Raw genomic sequence first — 13,042 nt, 5'->3', positions numbered from 1 at the left:
TCAAAAGGAAGCCGATGTGGCCCTATTAACATGGTACAAAGAGGTAAAAAGCATTCCTAACAATCACTACACAGTGTGTGTTCATCTTCAGACATTACAAACAGCACAGCAGAGTAAATGCAAAGCAAAACAAACACGACAGAGAAGCAGAAACCAGTGATACACCAGCTAATGAAGGATCAGGGGACACAGTGGGCCAAATGTAAAGCTGACCGAGTCTGCAGCAGATGATCAAGGGGAAAAAAGCAAGTAGGCACAAGTCAGAATATTGGTGGAAAGGGCATAAAACTATGGATAATGCAGAAATTAAAGAAGACCACTAGAGAAAACTATCTGCAACTCCATCCCAACAATTTTGAAAACATTTCCTGGGAAAATGTAACTTACTAAAAATTGACTCAGTAGTAGTAAAAATCATCTACCCAAGAAAATACCATTCTTAGACTGTTACACAGTACTACTATAAAACCAAGTACTATAATCACAGTTATATAAAACTCTTCACTAAATTGTGGATTCTCTGAATTAGAGTTCTCAAATGAAATAGCACCAACAAGGTATGTGTGTGTATATACGTGTTTACAGAGAGGGGGAGGGGGAATTAATGTAGGAACTGGCTTAGAAAATTGTGAAGATGCATGTTTAAAACCTGTGACACTGGCAAACAGACGGCATGGACACAGCAAAGAGTTATAGTCTGATTTCTTCTGACAGAAATCCTTGTTTGGGTGACATCCTTATTCCTCTTCCAACCAATGGATAAGGCCCAAACACATCACAATATAACCTGCTTTAATGAAAGCCCATCGATCTAAACATTAATGTCATCTAGAATAATGAATGGGTCAACCATCTAGAAACATCCTGAACAATGTTTGACTAAATGTCTTGGCACTGAGTCCCAGTCAAGTTAACATACAATTAACCACTGTAAGCTCCAATCCACTTTACAAAGCCAACATAACATTGATACCAAAAATCAAAACAAATAGTATGAGAAAGTAAAAATACAGGCTCATCTCTCATATGAATATAGACGTGAACATTCTTTTTCTACTCAACATTTTAATGAACATTTAAAAACATTTAATACTTGCAATGAGATGTGAAAATTCTATGCAAATTGTTGGCATAGTAAATCAGGCTACATTTAAAATGTGCCAATAAAATCCACTCATCTTAGCTCAATATAATCAATCACACTGGCACTACCACAGAAATCACACAACATTCTTCTCAATCAATGAGCAAAGCAAAAACAACACAACCAAAACACGACAAAGGCTGGAGAGACAGAACAGTGGCTAAGAGCACTTGTTCTTGGACCCAGGCTCGGTTCCAAGCACCCACATGGTAGCTCACAACCACCCATATCTCTAGTTCCAGGGGATCCAATGCTCTCTTCTGATCTCCGTGTGTACCAGACATGTGGTGCACAGACACACATGAGCAAAACACTCATACAGATAAAATAAGTTAAAAAATTATGGGAAAACACGAATACATTTTCACTTAGGTGGATTTGCATGACAATTAAAATATGAACAGATATTCAACATCACTAATGATTAGGGGAGAAAAAAGCAAGACCACTTGATATATTATTTATAACATCATTAGATATGCAAAGCCAGAAAAGTCTAATCTATCAAGTGATGGAGAGAGTACAGATTCACACTGTCTCTTGCACAGTGTTAGTGGGGAGTGGGCGCAGACACCTTTTACAAAAGTTTGGTATCACCTCTTACAACTGAACACTGGCATACACTATGACCCAGCAACTCCAAATCACAAGAGACTCTGCATGTACACTCCAGGGTACATGGATGAGAATGTGAGAATAACACTGCTCACAGTAACAAAAATACCAAAGTAATTCCAATGCCCATCCACAGGACGTCATTGAATAAACAGCAGCATTCCCATGATGGAATTTTCTGAGGGCTGCAGTCTTTCAACAGTATGGCTCAATGTGAGTAGTGAAGAAATTCGAGACTTAGGAGATTACATGGAGCACAAGATCTTTTTATTTTTAAAGCTAAAGCTAACCTAAATACAAAGACATAATTTTGAAAAACACATAAAAATTCTATGAAACTGTAACAAGAAAATGGAAGAAATGATAAATAAAATTAGGATGATAGCTGGGTGTGACGGCAAACACCTTTAATCACACACAGCACATGGGAGGCAGAGGCAGGAGGATTTCAGAGTGAGCTCCAGTGCAGTTAGAAACCCTGTCTTGAACAACAACAACAAAAAGAAAAGAAAAGAAATAGAGGACATGCATAGTTATTACATGTAGGTTATTGGCAAAGTCTTAGATTTACATTGAACATCCAGTGATAATAGGGTTGTTCTGAAAAGAAGAAAATACAGGACTAGGCTATAGACTATAAACACTGTGGCCTTATAAAAGCAAGCAATTTATTTCACATTTTGTTTCATTTTTACACAGTTGAAATTGACAAGGTAATTAAAAAAAAAAGATTTATTTATTTTTATGTATGCAACATTCTGTCTGCATATATGCTTGCAAGCCAGTAGAGGGCACCAGATCTCATTACAGATGGTTGTGAGCCACCATGTGGTTGCTGGGAATTGAACTCAGGACCTCTGGAAGAGCAGTCAGTGCTTTTAACCTCTGAGCCGTCTCTCTAGCCCCTTGATAAGGTAATTTTCCCCCTTCAATAACTTCAATATGCTCTTCAAATATTTTCCATCATACATTTTTTTAGATCAACTATTTCAGAAGCTAAAAGGGGAGGAACAGGAAGTTGTATTTCAAAGTTGGATGCCTTTTTTTTTTTCCAGACAGGGTCTTGCTATGTATCCCTGGCTACCCAGGAACTCATTCTGCAGACCGGGCTAGCCTAGAACTCACATAGATCTGCCTGCTTCTGCCACCTAAATGCTGGGATTAAAGGTGTGAAGCTATTAAGCTTGACTTCAGAGCAATTTCTTATAATTACTTCTGTTCTTCACTACTGAGGTCATCAGTTACAACTGTTAACTTGACATATCTAGAATGACCCAGGAAAGGAAGCCTCCCTGGGGAGGAGGTTAGGCTGGTCTGTTGGAGGAGATATTTCGATTATGTTGAGTGAGGCAGAAAGACCAACATTCTCTGGGCAGGCATCCTTGACTGTATGAGTGGAGGCAGAGAGCAATAGACTGCACACATTAATATACTGCTTTTTCTTCTTGACTGTGGATGAAATGTGACTAACTGCTTCAAGCCCCTACCATTCTGACTTCCTCGTAATGATGGATGTAACCTGGAACTGTGACAACCCTTATTTTCTTAAGTTGCTTTTGTTACAATATTTTATTACGGCAATGAGAAAGGAGACTAAGACTATCATGCTACATTTAACTATTATGATTTCATCAAATGTTACTTATTTTTACAGTTGGTTGGCTATTACTCACAATATGAACAGTATGTCTAGCACTGAACTACATGTTTTACTCTAGTCTACTCTTGTCTGGGCAGTTTTAATTGTGGAGGCATGCCAGGTCTGAAACAACAGCAAACTTCTTAAGGAGTTAAAATACACTCATAGCAAAAGACAACTTGGTAACCATCAAAGGTAAATAAGCATGTATCTATTAAATTTTAAAATAGTTAAAATATACTTTGGATAAGTGATCTACCAATGGGCTCCACTTCCAGTTTTAAATATACTTTAAAAATGCAATTGGCCAAAGCATGATGGCTCACGTCCTTCATACAAACACTTGGGAGGTTGTGGTTGATCAACACACCTGTTGTTCCAGGACAGCTTAGGCTACCTGTCTCCCATAAAAGAAACTTAAAACACCCAAAGAGAGGCTGGGAAACCTTCACATACTTCAGTTTGAAGATGACTGAAATAATCCAAGGGCTTTAAATTTGAAGAAGCAGAATGTTTTCATATGAAGGCTTAAGAGGAAAGTCAATATGTAAAACAGATAAAAGCAGAACTTCTCTGGCTGAAGCAGGCAGGAGAAAGTCTAAAAATCTGGCAGGTTATGCTAAGTGATTAAGTCACATGGTGTGTGTGTGTGTGTGCGCGTGCGCACGCACTGCAGCTTGTGAAAAAAATGATCAACAGCCGTTAGTAAAATATTTTATTCTCAATGTGCTATAACTGAGCTGTGTGTATTCAGTAGACTAAGGCAGAGGGACTGCTGAGCATCTGAGGTCAGCCTGGGCTACAGAGTAAGCAAAAAAAGAGACTCAAAACACACCTAAAACACAACCTGTCAACTCTGTAATATCTATGAAATTTCAGTGTTTAGGGTTTGCAAAGGGTGTACCTTCTTTCTGATGTGGTTTACATAAGTTCATTAAAAAAATATACTGCAAAACACAGTACTAAATAATCTGAGGCAGGGGCTGGAGAGATGGCTTAGTAGTTGGCTGCTCTTACAGAGGACCCAGGTTTGACTCCCAGCACCCACATGGGAACTCACAACCACTGTAACTCCAGTCCCTGGGGATCCAATGTCCTCTTCTAGCCTTCTCAGGGTCCAGGCATGCATGTGGTGTATAGACATACATGCAGACAAGACAACTATACTTATGAACAAAATTAACTAAACATAAAGATAATAAAAAGGGCTAGGACAGACGAATTGTGAGGTTAGAGGCCAGCCTGGGCTACCCAGTGAGACCCTGTTTCAAAAAACAAAAACACCAAATCCAAAAATCTAACAAAACAAATTCAACCACACTGTAACCTATGTATTTAACAGGTATGGATTTGGCCTTGTGCGAGCTACCACACTGTGTGAGCAGACAGGGAAGGGGACAATAGGAGATGGAAGATATGACTATAAGGCCATATATGTAAAGCAGGACCTGGAAACATCTAAGTTCATCACAAAATAGTAAGGTTGGCTTTCTTCTAGCAGGGTGTCAACATTTCTGAAAGATAAGGTGTAGAGGAAGATGCCTTGTTCGCATAGACTGCTTACTGTATTTTTAGTTTTTCTAACAACTAGACTGGGCAGCAGCAAGGCACCAGGCTGGACAGAAGGCAGAGCTCTGAGGACTGAACTCCACATCATCACTGCTCATGGCATTCGCTAGGATAGCAAGGAAAGAGAAGAACCGAGAGCATCAGTGTTGCTGAGCATGAAGCCAAAAACTGTTTCCTAAAGCACACAATGATTCCAAACCCGCACAGTACTGTTGAGAGTATAATAACCACCGAGCAAAGAACCCCGAGTGGGCTTCTCCCCACTGCTGGACATTTTCTGAGTGGATTGCTCTGTTTAAAACTTTACCTTCTGCAACTTCATCCAGTAACACAGTGATTTTCTTATCTTCTAATAATCTATCTTTTAAAAATTTCATAAAAATCCCATTTGCCAATCCAGAGTGCTGGATTTCAAAAGCTTCTGCTCCTTGGCACCTTAAAAAGAGAAAAGGTGAGGTAAGCCAGGCACAGAACAACAAACCCCCGTCCGACAGACCTGAACACACAACAAAGAACACCCAAGGCAGAATGGTGGTCTTCAGAGGCTGGGAAGTGGGGGAGGGAGGGAGATGCCAGTCAGGGCATAAAGCTTCTTTCTCTAAGACAGGGGGGTATGAAAGGTAACTTGAATACTAATCAGTCCATGCTAATGCTGTACTCTACAAATATATATGCTTATAATTTGTCACTATCCAATAGAAAAGGAACCAACAAAAAGAAGAGCCAGCATTTGCTAGTGGGGTGCCTACACCCACAGATAAGCTTCCCTTTTATCTGCTCTTCAATGAGTTCCCAACTAGAACTGAACTTCAGGCAAAAGAGAAAGGTTCTGCGGCTTAGTGAGAAGGTGCTGAGACCGAGGTGCACAGCTGAAGCTTTCTATCAAGCACATCAAGAGGGAAAATTTATGCCTAGATGTCTATGGATATTCTGTCTCTAATCTACAATCAAAACAAAGACATACAAGAATAAAGAAAACTGAATATAAAGTCTTCTTACGTGGCATATCCAAATACAATATTGGCAGTGACTTTCAGTGCATCCAAGATTGGAATGGTATCATCATAGTCATTTCTATTTATATGCATGGGAAGGAGAAAAGGGTAGATACAAGTATGAGAAATTACACTGTCCTTCAATGAAAAATATGCTACTACTTTTAGTACACATAAATGACAGATCAACTTCTTTTACTTAGCCAGCTACATACAAACCAAAAGCAACCCAGGTTCCTATGTTATGAAGACAGTAAATGGTCATCCCATCTTTTGTTAAGTTTTTTTTTTTTTAAAGCTAGGATCTTCCTATGTAGTGTGGGCTAGCTTCAAACTCAAGATCTTCCCACTCACTCTCCTGAACTCTAGGATACTGCTGTACCTGGCTTTTAGGTTTTTGTTTGTTTGTTTTTTTCTTTTCCAGGCAGGATATCACTATGCAGCTCTGGCTGGCCTGGAACTTGCTATGTAGACCAGGCTAGCTTTGAACTCACAGAGATCTGCCTGCTTCTACCTCCTGAGTGCTGGGATTAAAGTGAGTTTACACCTGGCTTTTTGTTAGCTTTAACAATGAAGTTATATCTGAACTCCCTCATTGAATTCTGATTGGTAAGCAAAAAATCAGAGAAGAATGATCATTGGTTGTGATTCTTGGGAACACAAAGCCAGACAAACAGATTTAAGACTTCCAAAATCTACCCAACTACTTTCCACATTTGTAAGACAAGACAGACTGATGACTACATGCTCTAAATCCATGGGTGTGACTTGTTAATTCCTAGAGAAAAACGGCAGTGACTGCTAGCAACATGTATATGCATTCTAGAGGGCCGATGCTTTATGGTGAAAATATATAACTTGTACCTTTTAATCCCTTCTACAGCAAACAGAAAGTAAGTTAAAATAATTAGATACCCATTCTGAAAAAATATTTTTATCAAGTCTGCTTTCAGAAACTCATAATTCCCACTGGTTCTTAGTGCCTTACAGAACGGCCTTAGGTTGAATTTGCCAAGGCTGATATTTGATCCCAACAACAGCTTTACAGAGATTAGAAATTGTACCTTTTCCGACACATATCCAACAGGAACACATTGAGTCCAGTTTCCTTTTCTTGCATTAATTTCAGTATGTTTTGTACACACAGGCAATTTTCAGACCTATACGGATTTGGAGCATCAACTGGGACCATAAAACTGTTCCCAAAGTTTTCATAACCATGCCCTGCATAATATAACAACCCTAGGGGAAGGGGGAAGAAGAGATGTCAGCTCTAAATGCATTTCAACGTTTACAGATATACACTGTAATAATGACTTATTTTCTTCAGGCTCATGGAGGCATATCTAAGAACATCCAATTATAGACACAATCAATACTCAAAAGTTGATCTGAACTTTATATTATTTTGAAAATGGTCTTCATTTAAATTCTGTATTTTATAATACCACCAAGCTATTGTCTGAAATACATTCTAATTGATAGGAGAAAGACCCAGTTAACAGTATACCTAGGGACTTCTTTCCTAATCTGTCCCCTCATGAGGCTAGGGTATAGGAAAGAACCTTGATAAATATTTAACAGGTTAATAAGCAAACACAATTTACCACGTTTAACATCATTTACCATTAATAAATCAAAACTGTGGTAAGATACCATTTCATTCTTACTAGGTCAGTTGTAATCAAAAGACAGGCAATAAAAAGATGAGGAGAATTCGGGATGCTCATTCACTTGTCGTGGTAATATAATATAGTATTATACAAGAATTTTGCAAAGCGTCTACAAGTTCCCCAAAAAATTAAACACAAAATTACCTTATGTCCAGCAATCCCACTGCTGGGTATTCACAAAAGAGAACTAAAACTTGTCCACACAAAACTGTATTAAAAAACTTATAGAAGCATTATTCATATTACCCTCAAAGTGAAAATAACTTAATAACCATGAGATGAGATAAGCAAAATGTGGTATATTCATTTAATTAAATATTAACCTTTCTTAAAAGAAAAAGTTCTGGTAACATGCTATAACACGGATTAAACTAAGCACATACTTAGTAAACTAAGCACATAACATACTTATGTATAGTTAGTTTTTTGCCAACTTGACACACAAGCTAGGGTCATTTGGAAAGAGGGAATCTTAATTTAGAAAATATCTTCACCATAAATTGGCCTTCAGGCAATCTGTGGGATTTTTTAAAAATCAGTAATTGGTGTTAGTGGGCATCCTTGTCCTGAGTTATATAAAAAGCAAACTGAGCAAGCCATGTGGAACACGCCATGAAGCAGTGTTCCTCCATGGCTTTTGCTTCAGTTCTTACTTCCAGGTTCCCACCTGGAGTTCATGCCTTTACTTCCTTTCATGATATACTGTGATCAGAACATGTAGGCAAAAAATAAACTCAAGCAACCTTTCATCATGGTGTTTTATCACAGCAACAGCAAGTAAACCAAGACAGTGCGTGCGTGCGTGCGTGCGTGCGTGCGTGCGTGTGTGTGTGTGTGTGTGTGTGTGTGTGTGTGAATGCTAGAAACCATGGAGTCCAGAAGAGGGCATCAGGTCTCCTGGAATTGGAGTCACAGCCATTTGTGAGCTGTCTGTTATGAATGCTGGGAACTGAACTTGGTCCTTTGCAGGAGATACACGTCTTACTGCTGAGCCATCTCTCTAGTTCCAGTGTTTCCAATTATATGAACTATCTAGAATTGGCAAGTTCCTAAGACAGAAGGTACATTTATAGTGGTCAAAGGCTAGGTTAAAGAGACATAAAAGTGGGCATGGCTCTCAGTTCCCAGTAATGAAAATGAGTCAGGCACATGATCTATGCACAACTCTGGGCATATCCTGATCCACTAAATTATACTTTTAAGAAAAACAAGTTGTATTTTTAGCAAGTGTTCAAAATGTAACTTTTTTCCATTAGCCTCTACTATTTGTACAGCAAGACAAACTCTTTGATACAGTCTCTCTGTAGGCCTGGTTAGCCTTGAACCACAGAAGTCTATCTACTTCTGCCTCCTATGTGCTGGGATTAAAGGTGTGCACCACCATACCCACCCATGACAAACTTGTTTTTAAGCTCCATGACTGCACTCAAGTTTTAGCTCATTAAATCTTAACCCATGCCAAGAGGTATCTTGAATTCAGATTCCTGCTCAAGTTTTATCAACCAATATTATAGCTTTCTAATATTGTAACATACACCTTGAAATGCTACAGCAACATTTAAAAATTTACTAATATTTCAAAAATTTTAAAGATTTATTTTTATTTTTGGATGTGTGCAGATACCCATGGCGGCCACAAGAAGGTACTGGACCCTCTGAAGCTAGATTGAGAGGAAGTTATGAGCCACCTAACACAGATGCTGGGAACCAAACTCAGGTCCTTTGAAAGAGCAGGGCTCACTTTTAATTGCTGAACCACCTCTCCAGCCCTGGTGGCACTCACTTTTTGGCACTTTGTAAATACTCTTATGCATACTTAGGCTTTCTGATAGCAAATGCTCATGTTATCATTTATCTTTGTATAACACTTTCATGATTTTCAAAGTATTTTAATATACATAACCTACTTTTAATTCAGATAACACAATTTATAAAAGATAGCTACCTCTATATAATTCTGAGTTATTGAGACAGGGTCTCACTTTGTAGTTTGGCTGACCTGGAACTCATTCAGCCCAGGCTAGCCTCAACATTGTGATATTCCTGCCTCAGCATCCTGAGTGCTGGGGTTACAGGTGTGTCACAGAAGAGAAAATTAAACAGCTGTTTCAAGTCATATGGCTGAGGTGTCTGGACTCCACAGGTGGTATTTCCACCACTGTATTAAGTACTGTAATGTTCTCTAAGTACTGACCATGTCTTCTTTGTCTTTTTCTGTTCTTTACCTGCATCTTTCTTTTGCTATTACAGTGCCCCCAGAACACTGACTCTTCTTTATCTGTAGATATAACAGAACTCAGTAAGCACTTGACACTAACAATCAACCTAGTCCAGCAGGGAACGACCTTTTAGAACTGCTGCCATTTTTACAACTGGTATAACTTGGATACCCCCTCAGAAAGCCTAGGATACCCACTCAGAAAGCCTTTGGATACCCACTCAGAAAGCCTTTGGATACCCAATCAGAAAGCCTAGGATACCCACTCAGAAAGCCTTGGATACCCACTCAGAAAGCCTTTGGATACCCAATCAGAAAGCCTAGGATACCCACTCAGAAAGCCTTGGATACCCACTCAGAAAGCCTTGGATACCCACTCAGAAAGCCTGCGTGCTGCACCCTCTGGCTCTAGCAAGATTCAGCTTTGAAGAAGCAGCAGCTCTGAAGGATTTCATCATACAGTTGCCATATACTCAGCAACTGCTCAAATTAAGGCACTTACTACAAAATATGTTTTCTCCTTACCAAAATGACTTGTGCAAAGTTTAAACTTTTTGTCTACAATGAGATTACATTAAGGGGGATTGTTTTATATACAATAAACCAGTGAAAATCATTGTATTTTAAAAATTCCATCTCCAGCAGTGCTAATTCTATTAATTATTCAAGAAAAGGGGAGAAAATAGACACGTTTAGAGATATCAAGCATTTTTTTTTTTTTTTTTTTTTTTTTTGGAGCTGAGGACTGAACCCAGGGCCTTAAGTGCAAGTGCTCTACCACTGAGCTAAATCCCCAACCCTGAGATATCAAGCAATTTAACATAGTTAGATATAATTATGCAAATTAGGCCTTTAGAGAATTTTCTATTTTGGCAACATGATTTTCAAGAATGTAGTCTGGGGCTGGTGAGATGGCTCTTTGGGAAGGGGTGTCTGCCACCAAGATTGATGACCCAAGTTTGATCCTGGGATCCACAGGTAGGAGAAAACTGACTCCTGCACACTGTCCTCTAGCCTTCCAGCACTGTGGCACACACCTGCCTACACGCAAATGCAGACACACTAAGTAAATACACGTAACTAAATTAGTTTTTGAGACGAGGTCTCTGTATATAATCCTAGCTAGACTAGAACACACTATATAGCATAAGCTGGCTTTGAATTCTGAAATCTGATTGTCCCTGCCTCCTAAGTGCTAGAATTAAAAGTGTGTGCCACCAAGCATGTGCCTTAAAAACACTTTTTTTTTTTAAACTTTTTTTTTTTTTTTTTTTTTTTTGAAACACAGCTATTTATTTTTGGCTACAGAGAAAACATTTGGATGGTGACACATATCTGGAATCCCAGAACAACAGAAGCTGAAACAGGAGGATCCTGAGTTTAAGGATAGTTTAGGCTACATAAGGAAACGGTCTCCAACAGAACAACGTAAAACAATAAAATGAAAACAGTAACAAACTTCTCCTACTCAAGTGGACTGGCATTCTACTTTGCATAGTGCTCTGTTGAGAATATCAAATCACCAGCTCTAGGAGACTCACATCCTCTTTATAACAAGGCAGGTAATGGCATCACTCCCCTTTTTACATACATAGGAACTCTTCATAACAAAGCAGGTAATGATATCACTCCCCTTTTTTGTGCATAGGAACTTGAAACACCGAGAGATTTCAAACCTCACCCAAATTCCAGAAAACCAGACTTTGGATGCACGTAAGTTTGATCACTGTGTTGGCTTATATTGTTAATGTGAGTGTACTGATATTTCATTGCATAGACTACATTATAGTTTATACCTCCACATCCCCACTGTTATTTTTCCCCCAAAGAAATTGTAGGTAGACTCTTTTTTCTTTCTTTTTTTTTAAAATATGGAATGCTTCACGAATCTGCGTGTCATCCTTGTGCAGGGGCCATGCTAATTTCTGTATCGTTCCAATTTTAGTGTCTGTGCTGCTGAAGCGAGCACAGGTAGTCTCTTAATACACAAAATCTGATCAGTTAAGGCCCAAAGTGCTATCTAGACTATGCTTATACAGCAAGTACTTTATCCACTGAGCCAACTCTCTAGCCCATTTAATAAAATTTCAAGAACTGTAATAATAATGGTAACAAGGGATACAATAATTTAGGCATTTTGAGTGTGTCAGGCATGAAGGTGATTATTATTATTTTTTTTGTTTGTTCTATAACAGATTTGATAATTAAGTTCTAGCCGCTTTATAGGTCACTGTTTCAGTTTGGAAAAATTACCTAGCCACAAAATCTAAAGCTTGTACATGGGTGGATTTATTCCGGTGCTTAACCATTGGCTTACACTGAACTAAGTGACTGACTCCAGGGTAAATGGGCTTTTGTCAGATTCTGACCATCTTCACTGAGTAGTCTGTCCACAAAGGCACAGGGAAGCTGCAAGTGGTGACGGACATACAAACACATTTGGTGAGGTAGACAGACCGCCACATGGTTACTGTTTCCTCCTATTATCTGGATAAGTATTTATACATTTATAAGTAAATTATTTCTATTTTTGGGTTTTGCTTACTTAAATGTTACAGACTGAATTACTCATTTTCCTGTTCTAATTTTTCCTTCTTTTACAATGAGTGGACAATAAGAGAGTGTCAACTTGTGTTTATACTTTCCTGTATCTAAAGTTCTTCATGCTGAAACTCCTTTACCTTCTCCTAATCCCTAAAGGACCACTAGTCACCTGGGGATATCAGGAGAGGTAAAGGCATGGTACAAATGAGGAATAAAAAGTCTCTTTATGACATGTCCTACACCATGAAGCCTTTACCACAACTTACATTTAATGTAGATGTGTCTGAGGTTTTGGGTAGTCACAATACTTCAAAATATAGTGCAGCCACCCTGTTAAGACACGAATCAGGATTTTAAGTTTTTCTAGCTTTCTTAAGCTTCCCTTTGTTCTATTCTTTATCACTCTTTATTTTACACCCCAAACTGACATTGTTACAGTGGGGACTGTGTGTAAAGCGTCAGGCAAACTGAAATCTTGCCCCAGCCATCCTTTATGGTTCTGGAAAGTTACGAGGGCAGTTGCAGTAAAAAGAAAGAGTAAGTGAATATATTACTATTTATATAATTCTCATTCTTAAGGTATTTCACCAAGCCAGAAACCTGAACTCAACCTAAATCAATACTTATCATACTTTTTTTCTCACA

At 38.6% G+C, this 13,042-nt stretch overlaps 1 protein-coding gene and 1 non-coding gene across 5 annotated transcripts in view; both read right to left on the bottom strand.

Moving 5' to 3' along the window:
- Nucleotides 1-13,042, bottom strand: part of Malt1 (MALT1 paracaspase) — a 57,610-nt gene that overhangs the window by 12,452 nt on the left and 32,116 nt on the right. For all 4 annotated transcript variants that reach the window (XM_036205273.1, XM_036205272.1, XM_036205274.1 and 1 more), the window contains 3 exons: nucleotides 7,027-7,204; nucleotides 5,967-6,041; nucleotides 5,275-5,402 (listed from right to left, as the gene is read on the bottom strand). In XM_036205273.1, coding sequence (XP_036061166.1) covers nucleotides 5,275-5,402; nucleotides 5,967-6,041; nucleotides 7,027-7,204 — 381 coding nt within the window. The remainder of the gene's footprint in view (nucleotides 1-5,274; nucleotides 5,403-5,966; nucleotides 6,042-7,026; nucleotides 7,205-13,042) is intronic.
- Nucleotides 11,719-11,822, bottom strand: LOC118595066. The gene has a single exon (XR_004946444.1). It is a non-coding gene; the product is annotated as a U6 spliceosomal RNA (small nuclear RNA).

This window comes from Onychomys torridus, chromosome 13 (genome assembly GCF_903995425.1).
Source record: "Onychomys torridus chromosome 13, mOncTor1.1, whole genome shotgun sequence".
Classification (NCBI taxonomy): domain Eukaryota; kingdom Metazoa; phylum Chordata; class Mammalia; order Rodentia; family Cricetidae; genus Onychomys; species Onychomys torridus.
This window is presented reverse-complemented; position numbering and strand designations above follow the sequence as displayed.